Genomic DNA, 20294 nt, shown 5'->3' with positions numbered 1-20294 from the left:
GCTGACCAGGCCCCCAAATTATAAAGAGTGCATGCCTTTGCAACAAAAAGTATGAAAAAAATTACTTAAATAAGTAAATACTCACAGTTTGATCAGGGATGGTAAAGAGGAGAATGCGTTGGGGTGAATAACTGCAATTTTGTTCCAAGCTAAATCCCTACAAGAAAAGTGAGTAGAGAATTACATACCCTCTGAATGTATTTGGAAGATTTCGGGCACTTGATTATGATACCTAAATATCAAAAAGGTATATGTTACATCCAAATACTTTCAATAGGCTGCTATATTTATTGGGATCATGTATATCTTATAGTGAAATGTCTTTCATCCTGTTTTAAATATGTTAAAGTCAATTAATTATGAAAATGACACCAGTTTCAAAATGGGCTCCTTGCAATCTATGTTATAAACAATCTATGGGCTTGGTCTTGCAAACATTTACATGAATGATCTGTGCTCAGAACACCACTGCTACTGACTTCAGTGGGAGTGCTCATGTGAGGAAGGACTACTTATGTGAGTGAGAATTTGCAGGATTGGGACCAATTTTTTTAATACTATCTTCTATAGGGAAAAAACCACACAGCTTTCTACAGTTGACTATTGTGTATACATGCAAATAGTACTGACTCAGTACTTTCCCACATCTTCAGAAATGTTTAAGAGTAGCAGCTATTACAGCTATACATTTACAGCTGTGAATTCATTGCTGGAAATGCTCAACTTCAAAATGTTTATTTTACTTTGGCAAATATAACTTAGTGAGCTGAATGATCAAAGTGGAACAATGGAAACAAATGTTGAGGGGCAGGTACTGTGAAAGTGCAAGCTCCTATGTTTCTGAGAACCAAGGTAAATAGCTATGATGGCTGTACTCACAAAGAGCGCAGGGCAACCAGCTGCTGAAATGTGTCGGCCTTGATTTCATAGATTTCATTATGATGTAAGTCACTACAATGGAAATAAGACACTCATTGGCTTCAAAGAACATAACATTTGGAGAATTTTAGACAGTGTTTATGTGTGTTATGGATCCAGATTTTAAATCAGAAGACACATGTTGAGGCTACGTCAGACATCACCAAATGTGTCAGCAGTAACTGGATTAATGACCTCCATGCTACTTTGTGTATTTAGATTTATCTTTATAGGCATTTTATGGTTTTTCGCATACTTACATTTTCTGAAGTTTTTTGCAAGCAGTAAAACAGGGTAAATCTTGTAGCAGATTGTAAGACAGATCCCTGCAATAGAGAGGATATTAAAGAGGTAAAGCTCTATGGTGCTGTGATAAAAAAATAGCATTTCCCCCCTGTTTGCTATATTTGAGAATTCCCTGGCCCAAATGTAAACTTCTGAGTCTTTCAGAGTAGAGATATTGGAAGTACATTTATCTATATTACTGGATTTAGATCACAGACTTAAATGTTCACCAACATTTAACTGTTATCCTTATTTTAATTACTTAAAATAATCTACTAAATGAGACTATTTAGATTTTGACAGAGAAGACCCTAAACTTTCTAGTTATAATCATACTGAAATTTAATCAGCTTTCCAGACGACATTTTAAATTAAATAATCTTGCCCGTGACCCTTAGAGCTGCTATATCTTTAGCTGAGGGAAGTGGTTTAAAACAAAAAAAAAAAGAACTAACTTTGAAATCAATCACTACAAAGGAAAAAAAAGCTGAAAAAACTTGAGCCAAAACTCAACAAATTACAGAATAACTGAAACATCTGGACTGATTTATAGTATAATCTAACTAATCAAAAACAAGCCAGGGTAATTTGCAGAAATTGTAAAAAAGAAGAAAGAAACGGAGTAATAGAGCCCCATCCTGTACTCCTTTGCTCAGGGGAAACACACATCAACCTCAGTAGCAGTTTCGCCTGTGTAAAGAGCATGGGACTGGACCTATAGGTAGATAGAAAACAGAGACAAAGGACATGTTTTGTAACCCTAACAATTAATGAAGTAATACATTTTCATGTCTGAGTCTAATTTTTAAAAACTGGCTCATCTCTATGCAATTGCAAATCTGTTTTGCTTTCTTAAAAGACATTTTAATTCTGTTTGCACTTGTTTTGAAGATGGAATTTCAACTATTCATTCTATGCTTGCTTTGTAAAAACAAGTTAAGTATATGACAGCATATTTTTGATTTAGTATCTTACTCTTTTACTTTGTGCACAGGCTACCATAAGTGTATGCATTCTGTTCTTGCGGGGAAGACAGCCTGAACATGTCCTGTTGACAGATCCTTTATTGTGCTAGTCACATATGCCAGAGGATGATTCAGGTGGGTTGAAGGCTTCTAAACTAATGTGAAGAACAAATGTGGGTATGGAAAAGTAATCTGTGCTTACGTATGTAAACAATATGCCTATGCTACCATATATTAACTTCAGTTTTCTCCTCTTAAAAGAACACTTGTCAACTTGAATTTTTAAAAATAATTGAAAACATTCCGGTTTTGGATCGAGCACCACAAAATTGGGTTTTTCTGTTCCTTTGCTGATATTTATAAGGGTCTTTTCAGGAAGGGAGAAACTGATGAAGGTCATAATCCTGCACAGGCTTAGTGTATGTTTAATTTTCTGCACTGTGATTAGTCCTATTGGGGCCAATCCTCTCAGTGTGGCAAGTTAAAGATGTGGATACGTCTTTGTAGAATCAGGGCCTAACTGATTAATACAACAAAAATAATGAAACTGACTACACACAAATTGTTGTTGAATGCAAAAATAAACATAGGAAAAGAGAGTTCCCCCGCCCAACACCTTTCAATTATAGTAATATGAGTAATACTTCTAACTACAAAAGCCACACAATTTTCAGACAGAAATTTTAAAGCATTTTTTCAATGTTTATCAATTTAAATATCGCAGTTGCATGAAATTTTGGGGTTTAAGTTTTTTTTATTTTTATCTATTTAAATTTTCATAGTTGCAGGAAATTATGGGAATCTCAGACAATAATTATTTAATGACAGCCTCTAATAAGTTTGCAAGCAGCATTTTTCTTACTTTGCCTATCTGTAAATTTTGATTATCATCAGTTGAAATATTTTTTTTCAGTTGCATGGTGAAACTGATTTTTCCTGACACTTATTGATAAAAATTGAATCCTTCCAAGCTTATTTAGAGATTAGTATGAGCCATACATTGACCACAATCTATGTGCAAAATTCCCATTGTCATCAGTGCAAGCTCTGTGTTTGGGCCTTAATGTTCTGGAAATGAATTTTCTAGTCCATTAACTGAAAGTAATTTTTCTGGAAACGTTCATGACATCCACATTGGTACTCAAATAATGTGTTATAATTAGTGCTATTTCACTGTTGGCCAAAAGAACTAATACCGAATACATTCATAGTGAGGTAATACTTAAAGTGCTGTTGGCCGATTCACAAAGAAGTAGACAGATTGATTACTTTTGTTAGAGATTAAGCTTACTCTGTGGTATACTTGCATGATAAAATAACATATTGGTTTATTAGTATAAAAATTATGCCCCCACATAGCCAAGGAACAGACTGCTTCAAATTTCAGTCAAATAGATATGCCTGGTAGAGAAATAAACTAAAGAGATATACATAATAAAGACGCATATCTGCAGTCCTTACTCATGTATATCACCCTTTCACTTCAGTGGGATATCTGCTTGAGTAATGAATCCAAGATTGGAGCATTCTAAAGGAAACTACCATAGAAGAGCTAATAAATGCAAATCAAGTCTCAAATCTGTCCTGGATGTCCCCTCTTTTGATGTTTTTAAGGAGTATCATGAGTTGTTTTATGGTTTCCTAAAAATGTATGATATAAAAAATGTTTGTCTCCTTCCTTCATGTAAGGGAAATCCGGATTGACATGTAGATTGTGGGTTCTCTGGGGAAGGGACTATAATCTTTTTACATGTCTGTAGATTATCTAGCAAAATGCTACCAGTGGTACCATACAACTGCTAGTTAATCATAAGTGGATTGTTCCAATATCACAAATCACTTGATTCAGCCCTTACACTCCTGCATTAACATGGTGTTATCACCCTTACTGAAACGTACAGCACTTGAAGATTAGGTAGCTGATCACAAGCTACTTTGGGAAGAGAGGTGACCTGTGCTCCTGTAAGTGTCCTGTAAAAGTAAACAATACAAAGATTATTTTATTTTACTTAAAGCTTACAAAATAAATGCTTAGTAAAAGGATAGATCCTTAAAACAAGTCAAGATCTAAAAAATATTACTGGGTTGAGTGGGGTATTTGTCTAACACTTACAAACTTTCCAGACTTGTAGTTCCAGTCAGATCAGGAAACTCAGTTATTTGTGAAGCACTATTTAAAGTCCTAGAGTTAAAAACACAGTATCATTATTGAAAGGAAACTACAGGACAATCTTAGAAGTGCAATAGTTATTCAAAGACAAAGAGATTTTAAAGAAGTAAAAACATACAGGGTTCTGAGTTCTGGTAAATGTTGAAAAGCAGACTGTCCCACAAGCTGGATAGGGTTGTCATAGAAATGACTGCAAAAAGAGAAACAGTCATTTTAATATGCAAGATACTACTCTGAATAATTATAAATAGGCAAAGCACACTACACATGTGGTGGTGAGTTCCATGTGATAAATTGTATATTTCCGTCAGCTTTGAACATCTCATTTTCATTCTGCCCATTAATCCATCTTCATCAAGACTATATTCCAAATACCTTGGTATCTTCTAGCAGCCACCATTTTCTTTGTTTTAAAACTAATCTGCCACAAAAGTGTGTCCTTCTTTATTCCAAATGTAGCATTTACCTCACAAATTTACACTGGCAAGAGGTCCAAGATGAGCACTATTCGGTTATGGACCATTGACAGGTTTATGGTACAAGATTCCTAGAAAAGGGAATTTCATAGAATCATAGAAATGCAGGGCTGGAAGGGACCTCAAGATGCCATCTAGTCCTTCTCCCCATGCTGAGGCAGAACCAAGTATATCTAGACCATCCCAGACAGGTGTTATAGACTCATAAACTTTAAGGTCAGAAGGGACCATTATGATAATCTAGTCTGACCTCCTGCACAACGCAGGCCACAGAATCTCACCCACCCACTCCTGTAACAAACCCCTAACCTATGCCTGAGTTATTGAAGTCCTCAAATCGTGGTTTAAAGACCTCAAGGTGCAGAGAATCCTCCAGCAAGTCACCCATGCCCCACGCTGCAGAGGAAGGTGAAAAACCTCCAATCTGCCCTGGAGGAAAATTCCTTCACGACCCCAAATATGGCGATCAGTTAAACCCTGAGCATGTTGGCAAGACTCACCATCCAGCACCCAGGAAAGAATTCTCTGTAGTAACTCCGATCCCACCCCATCTAACATCCCATCACAGAACATTGGGCATATTTACCTGCTAATAATCAAAGATCAATTAATTGCCAAAATTAGGCTACCCCACCATACCATCCCCTTCATAAACTTATCAAGCTTAGTCTTGAAGCCAGATATGTCTTTTGCCCCCACTACTCTCCTTGGAAGGCTGTTCCAGAACTTTACTCCTCTAATGGTTAGAAACCTTCATCTAATTTCAAGTCTAAACTTCCTAATGTCCAGTTTATAGCCATTTGTTCTTGTGTCCACATTGGTACTAAGCTTAAATAATTCCTCTCCCTCCCTGATATTTATCCCTCTGATATATTTTTAAAGAGCAATCATATCTCCCCTCAGCCTTCTTTTGGTTAGGCTAAACAAGCCAAGCTCTTTGAGTCTCCTTTCATAAGACAGGTTTTCCATTCCTCGGATCATCCTAGTAGCCCTTCTCTGTACCTGTTCCAGTTTGAATTCATCCTTCTTAAACACGAGAGACAACTGCACACAATATTCCAGATGAGGTCTCACCAGTGCCTTGTATAACGGTATTAACACCTCCTTATCTTTACTGGAAATACCTCGCCTGATGCATCCCAAGACCGCATTAGCTTTTTTAATGGCCATATCACATTGGCGGCTCATAGTCATCCTGTGATCAACCAATACTCCGAGGTTCTTCTCCTCCTCTGTTACTTCCAACTGATGTATCCCCAATTTATAACCAAAATTCTTGTTATTAATCCCTAAATGCATGACCTTGCACTTTTCACTATTCCTATTACTCCATTTTACAAGGTCATCCAGATCTTCCTGTATAATATTCCGGTCCTTCTCTGTATTAGCAATACCTCCCAGCTTTGTGTCATCTGCAACCTTTATTAGTACATTCCCACTTTTTGTGCCAAGGTCAGTAATAAAAAGATTAAATAAGATTGGTCCCAAAACCGATCCCTGAGGAAGTCCACTAGTAACCTCCTTCCGACCTGACAGTTCACCTTTCAGTATGACCCATTGTAGTCTCCCCTTTAACCAGTTCCTTATCCACCTTTCAATTTTCATATTGATACCCATCTTTTCCAATTTAGCTAATAATTCCCCATGTGGAACCGTATCAAATGCCTTACTGAAATCGAGGTAAATTAGATCCACTGCGTTTCCTTTGTCTAAAAAATCTGTTACCTTCTCAAAGAAGGAGATCAGGTTGGTTTGGCATGATCTACCTTTTGTAAAACCATGTTGTATTTTGTCCCAATTACCATTGACCTCAATGTCCTTAACTACTTTCTCCTTCAACATTTTTTCCAAGACCTTGCATGCTACAGATCTGTTTGTCTAACCTGGTCTTACAAACATGCAATGACAGGGTCCATAGGTGCTGGAACTAGGGGTGCTACTGCACCCCCTGGTTTGAAGTGGTTTCCATCATATACAAAGTTTACAGTTTGGTTCAATGACTCTCACCACCCCACTGTACAAATTGTTCCAGCACTCCTAAAGGGACTCAGCAACCTCCCTCAGTAACCTGTTACAGGACTTAACTATCCTTACAGTTAGAAAGTTTTTCCTAATATCTAACCTAAATCTCCTTTGCTGCATATTAAGCCCATTACTTCTTGTCCTACCTTCAGTGGACATGGAGAACAATTGATCATCGTCCTCTGTAAAACAACCCTTAACAAATTTGAAGACTGTTGTCAGGTTCCCCCTCACTCTTCTTTTCTCAAGACTAAACATGCCCAGTTTTTTTAACCTGTCCTCATAGGTCAGGGTTTCCAAACTTTTTATCATGTTTGTTACTCCCCTCTGGACTCTCTCCAATTTGTCTACATCTTTCTTAAGGTGCTGAGCCCAAAACTGGATACAGTACTCCAGCTGAGGCCTCACCAGTACCAACTAGAGCAGAACAATTACTCACTGTTTTATGTACAAAACTCCCGTTACTACACCCTAGAATGATTGTAGCCTTTTTTGCAGCTGCATCACACTGGGGCTCATATTCAATTTGTGATCCACTATAACCTCCAGTTCCTCTTCAGCAGTACTACCTCCTAGCCAGTTATTCCCCATTTTGTAGATGTCAACTTGATTTTTCCTTCCTAACTGTACTACTTTGCACTTGCCTTTACTGAATTTCATCTTGTTGATTTCAGACCAATTCTCCAGTTTATCAAGGTCTTTTTGAATTCTGATCCTGTCCCCCCCAGGTGCTTGCACTCCCCTGCAGGATGGTGTCATGCACACATTTTATAAATTGGAGAATTGGTAACTATAAGGATAGGTAAGTTCTGGAAAAGGCTTCCAAGGGAGGCTGTGGAATTCCTTTCATTGGACGTTTTTCAGAACAGGTTGTACAAACACTTGTCAGGCACGCTCTGTGGTCCTGCCTCAGGGGAAGGGAATGGAGCTGATGACTTCAAGGTCCCTTCCAGCCCTACATTTCTATGATTCTATGACATTAGAGGCTTTACAAATATATAGATGATAGTTTTACTTTCTTTTGTGATCTGTGCCATTGGACTCCTGATGCTAAGGGAGCCTGACTTTGCACGTGGAGATGTCTTAGACCAATGGCTGGTCTGCTCTGGTATGGCAATGAATAGGTTTCCATATCTTTCAATTTCAGAAGTTATGAACTGAAAGAATAACATTCACCCTCTTCTTGTGTTTGATCTGTGATGGATAGCTGTGTCCAGATGTATAAGTTATGAGACAATATGACCTTCAACTATTCCAGATATCTTTCATCTTTATAGCTTGTTTTCAAAGAACTGTTTTAACTATTGACAAAATTGTCATTTAAAAAAAATGTACAAATGATCTCAAAAGCTCTGTCCGATAACTTACTAACAAAAGTAAGTAACAAAAGGCATCTCTTAACAATATGGAAGGAGGAAGTGTTTCTAGTAACAATGACTTAAATGAGATTTGGGGCAAATGCAGATAGGTTTTTTCCTGGCTTGGTTTTAGAAATGATGTATAGGCAAGGAGGAGAGGCTGAGGGAACTGGGATTGTTTAGTCTCCAGAAGAGAAGAATGAGGGGGGATTTGATAGCAGCCTTCAACTACCTGAAGGGGGGTTCCAAAGAGGATGGAGCTCGGCTGTTCTCAGTGGTGGCAGATGACAGAACAAGGAGCAATGGTCTCAAGTTGCAGTGGGGGAGGTCCAGGTTGGATATTAGGAAAAACTATTTCACTAGGAGGGTGGTGAAACACTGGAATGCGTTACCTAGGGAGGTGGTGGAGTCTCCTTCCTTGGAGGTTTTTAAGGCCCGGCTTGACAAAGCCCTGGCTGGGATGATTTAGTTGGGAATTGGTCTTGCTTTGAGCAGGGGGTTGGACTAGATGACCTCTTGAGGTCCCTTCCAACCCTGATATTCTATGATTCTATGATTCTATGATTCAAGCACAGGGCGAGACTTCCTATAAATGAGGAAGTGTTTTTGTAAACAAGTCCAGAGATCTGGGACTTAAAAGACAGACGACAGCGCTTTTCTGGTACTCTGAGCTGTCAGACCGAGAGGACTCTTTCTGCAATGCTATACTATATCAGTATTCTCCTGGTCCTGATAGAGCTTTCCTTAGTAAGCATCAAGGTGAGTATTTTACTTTTTATTTCACAATTTCTTCTCACTCTTTCTACAGTTGCTAATAAAATCTGTTTTAATTTATTTATCTTGGGTCTCCAGTAACTCCACAGAAGCTTTCCCTCTAGTCTGTCACAGTTTATTAACAAAATATAGTGCAAATAGTCCCTAACCAAAGTCCCCAAACATATTCTATATCAACACCAGTGTACGTAGTTCTTGTTCTCACCATACCCTAGTGTCTTCCAGCACAGCTAAGCACCTTATCTGGTCTCTTCCAGCCCTCTACCAGGAACAGCCATCCCAGCCCTTCTTTCAGGGCAGCAGTCCTGCTCATCCCATCAAGAATTCCCATGGCTTCTCTACTGTGAATATCCTGGCCAGGGGAGTACCCCTCACTCCCCTGGGCTCTCTCACATTTCTTTCAGGTTCAGTGCTCCAGCAATGAGATATCAGTGGGTAAGCCCCTCTGCTGCTCCCCCTTCCTTCAGTGTTCTCTGGCCCTTGGCTCCAGCTTAGAGCCAGCAGACATCCTCCTCTTCTGTCTCTCCTGCCTTCAGTCCTCCAGCCCCTCAGGGATGCTAGCCAACAAACCTATCTTGTTGCTCTCCTACCTTCAGCTTTCTCCCAGGAATCATCTTCTATCTCTGGCCGTTCTCAACTCCTGCCCTTACCCTAACTGACATACAGGGTCTCTTTCTAACCAGGCCTCTTATAGTGCCCAGGTACTTACTGCCCACCCTCTTAATTGGCCAGCTGGGAACACCTGGACTGGAACAGGAGACCTGATCCCAGTTTCATTTAATGGGCCAGCTACCCTGTTATAAGAAATAGCAGCCTGAGTAAAAGGTCAAGGGCTATGGAAAGTTATGATTTCTCTTTCCAAGTAATGTGTGAGTACTAAGAAAACTGAATGACCTGAAAGGTAGGAGACCTAATGCACTCACATTATGCTCCTTTACATTGTAGATGAGTTAGAAAACCACACAGAAATATTGTATTTAATTCCACATTTGATATACAAAATATCAAAGTAAACTGCTTCCACTTACATGGTTATAAGTGATGGATTGCCCACAAATGCATGCTCAGGTATTGATTTGATGTTATTACTATGAAATCCCCTGGGGAAAAAACAATATTTTATACAATAACAAAAAGAGTGAATGTAAAACCTGTAATACATTAAAAACATTTATTATTTTTGGGCTGTTTTTCACAGTAATATAGAACTATTACAATGAATCAAAAATCTCTGTAGCTGCAAGCAACGGTGTCTTCGGCTTTCTAGTCAATGTGGACATCGCAGTTAGTTGGATTAAGACTGAAAATGGAAAGCATTTCATCCCAATACTTGTCCCATACCATCCTTGTTTCTGGGATGATTTAGATTTATGTGAATGTATAGTGTATATATCAATTTACATGTTGTGTCATGACATACCATGCATTGAACCTCCCACACGCCTTTCTTTATTGAAGTATTAGAAGTACAAGCTGTACAATGTACTTACTGCCTTCTAGAAAGGAGACAAATTCTTTGTCTCATAATTAATTACTACATTGTACTCATATGAGTAATTCTACCATTGTTAAAAACAAACTAAGGTTTCAAAATGAACAATGATGATTTGTGTGAGAAACTTTAGTTAGTTCAATCATGAACTATGAAAAAGGCTTCTCAGATTAAATTAAAAAATTTAGAAAGCCTTGAATTGTTCACGGATGCAAGCACCCTCAGTCATTACTTGTACCAATACCAGATTATCAATTTCACTGAACTAATTGTCTTGCTTGTGTAACTGGGCTAGAAAATCAAGACTCTATATTTATACTCCTTTCTATATACCACATGCAATCAAAAATATGTGCCTATACACAGTTGGGCTCTAAGCAGCAACCAAAACAGAAGACTATTTAATTCAAAACCAATATACAGATTGGCTGAGTGGCCTAGACTCTACCAAGCAGGATTCCCCAGATCAATCCTTTGCTCCCTGCATGGCAGAAGTAGCTGAGGAAATGGCATTACTAGCGCTCAGGGAAAATACTAGTCCCTCATCAATATATAGGTATACTTGTGTCATTACCTTAACTCGCAGGGAGAACTACAAGGCAACTTTTGAAGCCCCAGTCCTGCAAGCACTTATGTACGTGCTTAACTTTACTCCTGTGAGTGGTCCCTTTGATGTCAAAGGGGCTACTCATGTGCTTAAAGTTAAGCATGTGCATAAGTGTTTGCAGGATTGAGGCCTCAATGTTTGATCCTGTTAGGTGCTGAGCACCTTCTATGAGGTACTGAGTACCCTCAGCTCCCATTTAAATCAATGGGAGCTGAAGGTACTCAGTAACCGCTTGGAGATATATTACTGAGCTCTTGGGTCCCAATCCAGCAAAGCACTCAAACACATGCTTAAAGTGAATCAGAGCCTTGGTGCTGTACAATTTCATGCTCCAGACAGGCAGAGACTGAATTTAGGGGACTAAAACACCCTGGCTGAAGCCACACAATCTGATATTAGCAGATCTGATGCTAAAGAGGCCAAAAATCTGAAGCAAAAAGATGCTACACAACACATATACAGTAAAACCCGCCAAGAGCAACTACTCCTGGGAGTTAGCAAAAGTGGTCTCTTATCAGAAGCGGTCTCTCTTTAAAGATTTGCACACCAGATAGCGGTGTTCCATGGCATCTGTAAGGAGTCGCTTGTGACAGGTGTTCTCAGAGGTGGTCATTAAGGCAGGTTTTACTGAAGTTTGTTTCAAATAGTTTCTAAGAAACTTACAATTTCAACTTTTCGATGTAGATTTTTATTCCCAGAGAATAATATATTAAAGGGACATCTTGATCATAAAAACTGTGCCCCAGATTCACAGGGCCAGCCAGGATTTGTTCAGTACACATCTGGGTATCACCTTTGTGGCTACCCCATCCTGAGGTCAGCAGATGCCACCCCCTCCGAGCTATTGTATTTTATGTCAAGGGGCCATTATGGCAGCTGGGAATAAGGTAGATTAGTAGCCCATGGCCACAATGCCTTCTCTCTGGCCACGTTCCCTATGCCAGAACTGGAGTGTTGGCATAGGAGCTGCAGCGCTGACCCTACATTGCCTAGGGATTCTGAAGGATTTTCCAAGCAGCTTGTTAAATTGGCTTTATATCTGCTTTGTATGGCAACGGCAACGTGAAGCACTCTAAGGGTATGTTTACACTGCAATTAGACACCCGTGGCTGGCCTGTGCCAGCTGACTTGGGTTAAGGGGCTTGGGCACAGGGGCTGTTTAATTGTGGTGTACATGTTAGGGCTCAGGCTGGAGTCTGGACTCTAGGACCCTGCGACGTGGGAGGGTCCTAGAATACAGGCTCCAGCCTGAGCTGGAATGTCTACACCACAGTTAAACAGCCCCTTAGCCCATGTCCTGCAAGCTGGCACAGGCAAGCTGAGGGTTTTTTATTTGCAGTGTAGACATACTGTTAGTGGCCCAGTGCATCTGTGATCATCTATGTTTTAAAAAATGCCTGCTGGTGCTATCTTTAACATCGTGGATCATTCAAACAGAAAGAATTTAAGAAATCTAATTGACTGGTATCTTTCTAGCTGTTTGCTTATTTTGCAATTCAACTAACTTGCACAATTAATCTAGGCTGGTCAGTTTCACCTTTGATTTTAGTCTGTTTTACAAACCATGTCTACGCTTCCATAAGTTTTCCAGTTTACAACACTGCACACGAATGTTTACACTGAAAAAAACCCTGTTTAAAATAAGGTTAAAAATGACTCCCCTATTTCTCCAAAATGCCTATGAGTGAACAGAAATTCCTAGCCCAGGCATTGCGCCTTTTGAAACAAGTCTCACATTTGAAGCTGAAACAAAATTGATAGTGTCCTTTTATTATTAAGATATACTGCATTTCAAGGATAAAGTTCCAGAAAAGAATACTCTCTCAAAAATTCTTTTCAGTACAAAAGAGCATTTGTAACAAGTAAAAGTTATCAAAGTTAAATGTTATAAATGAAATGCTGAAAATTTTCTTTTATATATGTTGGCATGTTTGCTCACTTTTCCAGGATATAGAAAGTTTTAAAGAGCACTGATAGAAATCATCAGCTTTTCCCAAATAAAAAACATTGTCCAAAGCATCCTCTCAATAAGGTAGAGTTCAATACTTACAGTTCTTTTAAGTTTGTGAGAGTCCTGATAGCAGTGGGGAATTCATCCAGACTGTTGTAATTTAAATCTCTGCATAAAAATAGATCACATAATTTAGGTTATACACTGTTTAAGGGATAACAGAATTTGTTGGGATTTGTAAGGAAGTATCATCTTTCATGCATTAAATAAAGAAATAGGTCCAAAGGCTAGGGAATCCTCAAAATGTGATGTTTTTTAATAAACGCCATCCAATGCAGATCATCATTTTTATTTTTGATCATGGTGCTATTTTTAATTAAGTGTTACCAATTTGGAAATGAGAAAATATGGACATTTACAAATCCTAATAAGCCACCTGCTATTTTCTGATCTCTCCTCCCCACCATTCATTTGTAAGCATGAAAGGAAAATCTATCCTTACTTATGGACAACTTTGCAACATTTACATAGAAATATTTTGGGCATTTTTCATCTTAAAACTGATTTTTAAAATAAATGCCTGTACTTGTACAGTGAATTGAATCTTACATGGTTCATATGTCACATTATTTAGGTTCAGTTTGCCTCTTTTCCAACTCCCATGTTTATCATGCTTTAATTTTCTTTTCTGACCTGTTTCTTGGCACAGTATGTGAAAACAAGAAAGATAAATATTCAGGAATAGCAAAGGAGAAATATCAATGGAAAAATAGTTATTGGGCAAAATCCCAGCCCCAGTGAAGTCAATGGCAAAACGTCTATTGATTTCAATGGGGTGAGGATTTCACCTATTCTGAGGTTTCAAGATTGCAGTAAGGTTGACAATATCAATACGGAGTAAAGGAGAAAGAACAACAACTCCTCGCCACACACAAGTTGTAAAAATAATATTTTATTTAGGTTAGCAACCTGGTATTCCATTTTAAGAACTGCTTGTTAGTGAGACATTTCCTCATTCCAGCACATTCACTAGCCACATGCTTATTCCTGGCTTGGGAAACCCATGCACATCATCTGAGAGAAGAATCTGGCCCAAGTATGCAGTTGAAACTAAAATGAAGAAAGGTCTGTTTTGTCAAACTGTGCAGCTCCATGGAGCGCCGTAGAAGCTTCTGCTTTGTAGAGAATAGCTTTTTAACAATTTAAATAAGAGATAATTTGACTAAATTAAATAGAAACAATGATTCACGTTGGACTTCAACAAAATATCATCATCCTTAATAACACAGGCAGGAAACTGCTGTCGGTAGTCAACAGGGCTTTTCTTCCTGTTTGTAAATCCCTTCAGGCCCTGTGCGTTGATTACACAGATAATGAACATTTGTAATTTGGTTTGGCCCTCTAGCTGAGATGGATCTGCCCAGACTGGGAAGAGGATAACCCTGTGACACCCAATGCAGCCCAGGTGATTGGCTCTCTTGACGCCAGATTCCAAAACAGCCTCCCTACTGATGGTCGTGCCAACCAATGCAATAATAAACATGACTGTGGCAGGTACCATATTCTCCAAGTTCTCCCCCCCCCCCCTTTCCAGGGTCAAGGTTGTCATCTATATCTTCTTCCCTTTCACACCAGCCAGGGCTGGGAGGATAACTAAAATCACTGCTTTTTCCCCCCATTTCAGGACAGTTGCATACTGTTGTGTGTATGTCTCCTTAAAGAACAATCACATTTTTCCTCTTCTGTTCTGGTATTTTATTGAGGGACTTTCTCTCTATGCACAGTGGGTAAAAGTCAAAGCTGTAACATTGCAGGGTGCTCTTGACAATAGAAAACTCAAGTTCTAGTAGAGAGGATTAGTTTATGTGATCAAAATTACCCCCCCCCCCAATCCTAATGCAACTGGAAAGTGAGCAGTGCATGGTTTTGTGGATTAAAAAGCAAACCAACCACTAGGTTCTGATGATGTTTGTTTGACATTTGGTTTATTCATTCTTCCTGTGGCACATAAAAGTCTAGTCTCCTGTGGGCTGGAATGCTTTGGTCCAATTTCAGTTGTTGGGTTTAGTGTGCTGGTGCTGTGTGGTTGTGGTGGCTTGTGATATACACCAGGTCAGATTAGATCAGGGGTCTCAAACTCAAATGACCGCGAGGGCCACATGAGGACTAGTGCATTGGCCCGAGGGCCGCATCACTGACACCCCCCGTCGCTGCCCCTGGCCCCGCCCCCACTCCACCCCTTCCATGAGGCCTCGCCCCTGCCCCGTCTCTTCTCCACCTCCTCCTCCAAGCGGTTTTAATAATATATATACACTCAGTAAAGCCCCCCCACTGCACTGGGCTGCACCACCACTCCACCCCTGCTCTGCCTCTTCCAGGGGTGGCAGGTTTGTAGAAATTTTGGTGGTGCCCAAAACCTGCTCCCCCCAAACTCCGCCCCCACCTGCCTAAGGCTCTGGGAGGAAGTTTGGATAGGGGAGGGTGTCCGGGGTGCAGACTCTGGGATGGAGTTTGGGTGCTGGGTGCAGGTTCTGGGCTGGGGCAGGGGGTGGGGGTGCAGGCTCTGGGATGGAGTTTGGGTGCTGGGTGCAGGCTGTGGGTTGGGGCAGGAGGTAGGGGTGCAGGCTCTGGGATGGAGTTTTAGGATAGGATGGGGTGCAGGGGTGAGGGCTGTGGGGCTGGGGATGAGGGGTTTGGGGCATTGGAGAGGCTTGGGGCATTGGAGAGGCTCAGGACTAGGGCAGGGGAAGGGCAGCCTGCCCTGACCCTTTTTGGAGGGGGGCACTAGGACCCTGCGGCAGCAAGTGATGCCAGAAGCCTGCAGATCTGAGCGTGAGCTGCAGGCCGGGGCAGTGAAGGGGCAGCAAGTGAGGCCGGGGGACACTCGGGGGAGGTGCGTGGGGGCGGCAGGCAGGGCCAGGGGAGAGACCTGGCCCCAAACATTGGGGAGCAGCGCATGGGGAGCTTAGCTGATACTTAAAATAACTCGGGTGGGGGCAGGGATGAGGGGAGTTTGGCGGCGACAGGAAGTAACTGGGGGGGGCCCGCGGGGAGCTTGGCGGGCCGCAGGGAAGAGCTCCAAGGGCCGCGTGTTTGAGACTCCTGGATTAGATGATCTATTGGTCCCTTCTGGCCTGAAACTCTATGACTTCTGCATCAGCACCAAAGCCGTTGGGCCTCTTGAAGTGCCCTGGTTGGGTAAAGTTGGTTATGATCTGTAGAGAGGATTCACTTGGTTGTGGTATAGGAGAGGAAGGGGAATAGATATGCAAGGATTATTGTCCCTTAGGCATTAGTGGGTCAGGGCTCCAATACCAAACAGAGATGGTGATATCTTTATTTGTGCATGTCTGGAACAAATTACTTTCCTTTAAACTTTGGAGTTGTTTTCCTGTTTAGTCTTCTTTTCCCAGAATTCTTTTTTTCTTATGCTATTCAGGGAAGCCTTGTGTTCACCTCCTGCACTTTACTGAACTATTGTAGGTGCTAAGGTGACTTTATCCCTCTAACACAGAAACTTTTCAAGCGAATCCTTTAAAGACTAACAATTGGAGCAATTTTTTAAAAAGAAGAACATGTTTGTAATTGATGCTACCTGGAGCTTTTCCTTTGTTCAAGAGGTCAAAGTATCTGATTGCTTCCGCAACCACACTATGTGGCAAGATGCATTCTGCAAACTTAAAAGCTTTTTGGTTACAATGAATTTTTCCTTAACCTCTATGTCAATTAGCGTTGCTGACTAAAGATAAACAAACAAATACTGTAGCACTATCAAAGCAGGAATAACTATCCCTGAATAGTCATTTGTTATTTTGCGCCTGGTACAGTTTTAAAATGTCATTAAATAATTTATTAATAAATGCTGCCTATAAAAAAAAGCAGTGTAGTTTTATAGTTGAGAAATAGGATCACTGTACACAATCATGTGTATTGCAGTCATTGTAAACAATCATCCGTAGCAATTAAGCAAGCCAAAAAGCACGTTTGGCTTTTAGCAATTAAGCAAGCCAAAAAGCATGTTTGGTATTTTTATTCTTTCAGAATATTAATGAAAACACTGAAAAAAAAAAAAAGGGAAACAAATAAGAGGTCAACTCACAAAGTCTCTAGGCTGTGGAGCCCATCAAAGCATTTCTTTCCCAGGGAGTAGATTCTATTGTTATGGAGATGTCTGCAGGGGAACATTAAGAGCACAGTCAGGAAAGCACATTGCACACAGTGGAGTTAAGCAAAACATGTTGATGGTTAAATCAAAAGAAACTTATTTTCAGGCATGCACTGATTATATGCAAGTCATGCTTTTTGCAAGAGCATGTATAGGAGGGCATTTCCCCGACCTCTACCCCTCCCCCCCCATCCACCCACCCACCCACCCAGGCTTTGATTTGGTTCCACAGAAAGGTTTTGTTTTTAAACTGCAGAGATTGTGATTCTTTCATTTAATGTATTTGTTTTCTGTCTTCATATTTGTTTTAAAAGTGCCTACCCTGACGTTCTAATTTTAGACACATGGGGATTTCCTATTAAGTGTTCTGAAACTTTAAAAATAGGGTCACTGGTGATTTAAAAATATATATTTAAATTAGATACAATGTCTTTAAAAGTGTTGTGTGGGTTTTTTTTTTGGCTGGGTATGGGAGTGGGCAGGATGGGAAGCAGGGAAGTGACAAAATGTACATGAGGCCTGACCAAGTGTAGTAAGAAACAGATATATTCACATGACCAAAAATCAGAATTTCAGTGTGAGTTAGTAAATATAATTGACCTCACTGATGCTATAACTTGACTTCCTCCCTGTTACACTAGCATAATTAACAATTAATTTCCAATGGTATGTTATGTAATTGATAGGATTTTCAGTTTGACTTTTTTGGTAGTGATTGGCTTGAAACAAACCTGCAGATCTGAAAGTTTGGGACATTCAAAATTTGGCTTAGAATTTTGCTGCTTATGCCTATTTCTAAATTTTAGATCTTAATAGAGAAATTGCTCTGTGTAGCTTAGTAACATGGATGGATGTAACTTGGTGTAATTTCAGTGCATTTTTTTGTTTAAGAGAATGCTTTTCCAGCTGACTTCTCTCTCCTATTTTACCTTCCTCACTCCGCCCTCATGGTAGGAGAGAAACTGTGGGAGTTGTACATAAAAGAAGAGAAGATCTGTGAATGTGAGAGTCAGATACTATTCTCATCCATGTCTTTGTTTTACACAGAAGTATTTTAGTTATCAAAAGCTCTCGATAAATTTTTCAGAACCTACACAAACTGTATTCAGCTATTTATGAACTGACTCTAAAAGATAGAGATTCTGATATTGTACCAAAAAATGTTTTTTTCCCCTCTCTAGGAAGAAACCTCAATCATTTTAATCCCAAATACTATATTGACCTTTTAGGCTATAGCAGTATGAAGAATTTGCCCCAAAACTCAAATTAGTTTTGCATCTTTAATGACCATAGGTCCAATCCTGCTCCCATTGAAGCCAATGTGAGTTTTCCCACTGACTTAAGATTTGCAGAACTGGAGAGAGGGTAGCAAAACATGTGAACAGAACCACACTAAGTGATTTGGAGAGACTGGAACACTGGGTACTGCAGATAGTTAGGGGTGATTAAATACTAATAACTCTAAAGTCTTACACCCAGAAACAGGAGATAAACAGCAGATGCAAAATGAGGGGACCTAGCCAAGCAGCAGCACCTATTGCATCAAGTGAAGCTTATTTTCATCTTGTCTTCTTAATTGTCCTAATGTTACTGAAGTTTCAGCAGGGAAGGTGGGGAAATGAGACTGGGAGGAGAGCTGGGGCATGAGAAGATCTCTACCTTAACAAGTGGTTGACAACATGATGAAAAATAACTGAGGGATCTGGAAGCTCAGCCAAATGACACATACCCATTCTTTTAAAGGTTAAAATCTAAAAAGGTTAAAATCTCATACTGAAACTCAGTCTGTACCCACACAGGCAGAGAGCAAAGTCTGTCCACAAGGTGGTAGATGGAATTCCTTCTGCTTACCCTGTATGGCTTGTACCTCGTACAATTGTATTGCTCACATTCTGCACTTGCTAGAGGTGACGGATGAGCTTTTATGGTTGTGATACTCTGCACCCCATATTTATCACAGTGGTAGGATTATGATATGATTATGACATAATAATGATGCATCTTGTACAAAATGTGTTATGTGAGGTGTCAGGTTTATAGCCCAAAATATCAATTTAATGCTAAAACTATAACATAAAACAATAGCCCATATTAACCAACCTCAAGGTTTACAGATCATTTCACATTTTTGGGCAGTCTAGTTTTAAAGTATCTCTTACAAAGCTTAATTTAGACATTGCATCTTGAAATAATTTATTACAAAGAGGCCAAGGTCTTGCAAAAATCATTTTAAAAAAATCAATAAAACTTACAGAACTACCAAACTGGAGAGGTTTCCAAAAGCATAGTCTGGTATGTGATGTATTTTGTTCAATGCCAGTGTCATTGCCTGAAGTGCTGATAAACTCCTAAAAGCTTGCACAGGAATTTCTGTCAAAGAGTTGTCATCCAGCCACAAGTGTCTAAGAGAGACCAAGCCATTGAAGCAGTTGGGTGGCACGTAGTTGATGTGGTTGGCATCCAGGCGTCTAAAAAACCAGAAATTTGGAATACTGACTCTGAGAAAAATGTAATGAATAGACACAACAGACCTAAAAGGATACTGTCAAGTACAGTGTGCTCCAAAGGGGAGGGTGGGGGGAAGGGTCATCACATCCCCTGTTGGTGCTCTGGAGATACCCACATTTTCTTCTACTTTACGTTCTGGTCCTTGAGGCCCCACACCATGGTCAACATTCTTATAGTCAATATCTAAACTGGACTCATTTTGGAGCCATCAGTGTGACTCTTTTATAGACTGATATGGCACTCCTCCATGGGCTGAGCAATGAGTTTATTTCCCCTTCTGAGCTCTCAGTCACCTTAAGGGATTAAAAACTAGGTCAGAAATTCATTCAGAGACTCTTTCATTATTTTAATGTCTCTGGGCCGTGAGATTGCTTCTGCGTAACTGAAAGAAGCATTTGACTCTCCATAGTTTTCAGCACCATCTTAGAAGCCTGAAAAGAAATTTTTATTTCTGACTAATTGTATCTATTACATTTGGTGAAATATTGGTTCTTCCTGTGTTTCTCATGAAGGCTGAAGTTAACATGTCATTTGCAGGGCAGAGACGACTTCCTTTTATTTTGCACCAGCATTACCGATGAGCTGGTTTCATCCGTAGGAAAA

The 20294-nt window shown here is 40.0% G+C and overlaps 1 protein-coding gene across 3 annotated transcripts in view; it reads right to left on the bottom strand.

The window, feature by feature from the left end:
* Positions 1–20294, bottom strand: part of LGR5 (leucine rich repeat containing G protein-coupled receptor 5) — a 128870-nt gene that overhangs the window by 16545 nt on the left and 92031 nt on the right. For all 3 annotated transcript variants that reach the window (XM_005280063.5, XM_042860127.2, XM_042860128.2), the window contains exons 5-14: positions 19436–19651; positions 17118–17189; positions 13118–13186; positions 9997–10068; positions 4457–4528; positions 4282–4350; positions 4068–4139; positions 1179–1244; positions 880–951; positions 86–157 (exon numbers count right to left, since the gene is read on the bottom strand). In XM_005280063.5, coding sequence (XP_005280120.2) covers positions 86–157; positions 880–951; positions 1179–1244; positions 4068–4139; positions 4282–4350; positions 4457–4528; positions 9997–10068; positions 13118–13186; positions 17118–17189; positions 19436–19651 — 852 coding nt within the window. The remainder of the gene's footprint in view (positions 1–85; positions 158–879; positions 952–1178; positions 1245–4067; positions 4140–4281; positions 4351–4456; positions 4529–9996; positions 10069–13117; positions 13187–17117; positions 17190–19435; positions 19652–20294) is intronic.

Source organism: Chrysemys picta, chromosome 1 (assembly GCF_011386835.1).
Source record: "Chrysemys picta bellii isolate R12L10 chromosome 1, ASM1138683v2, whole genome shotgun sequence".
Classification (NCBI taxonomy): domain Eukaryota; kingdom Metazoa; phylum Chordata; order Testudines; family Emydidae; genus Chrysemys; species Chrysemys picta.
The sequence above is the reverse complement of the archived record's forward strand: the minus strand, read 5'-3'. Positions and strand labels throughout refer to the sequence as shown.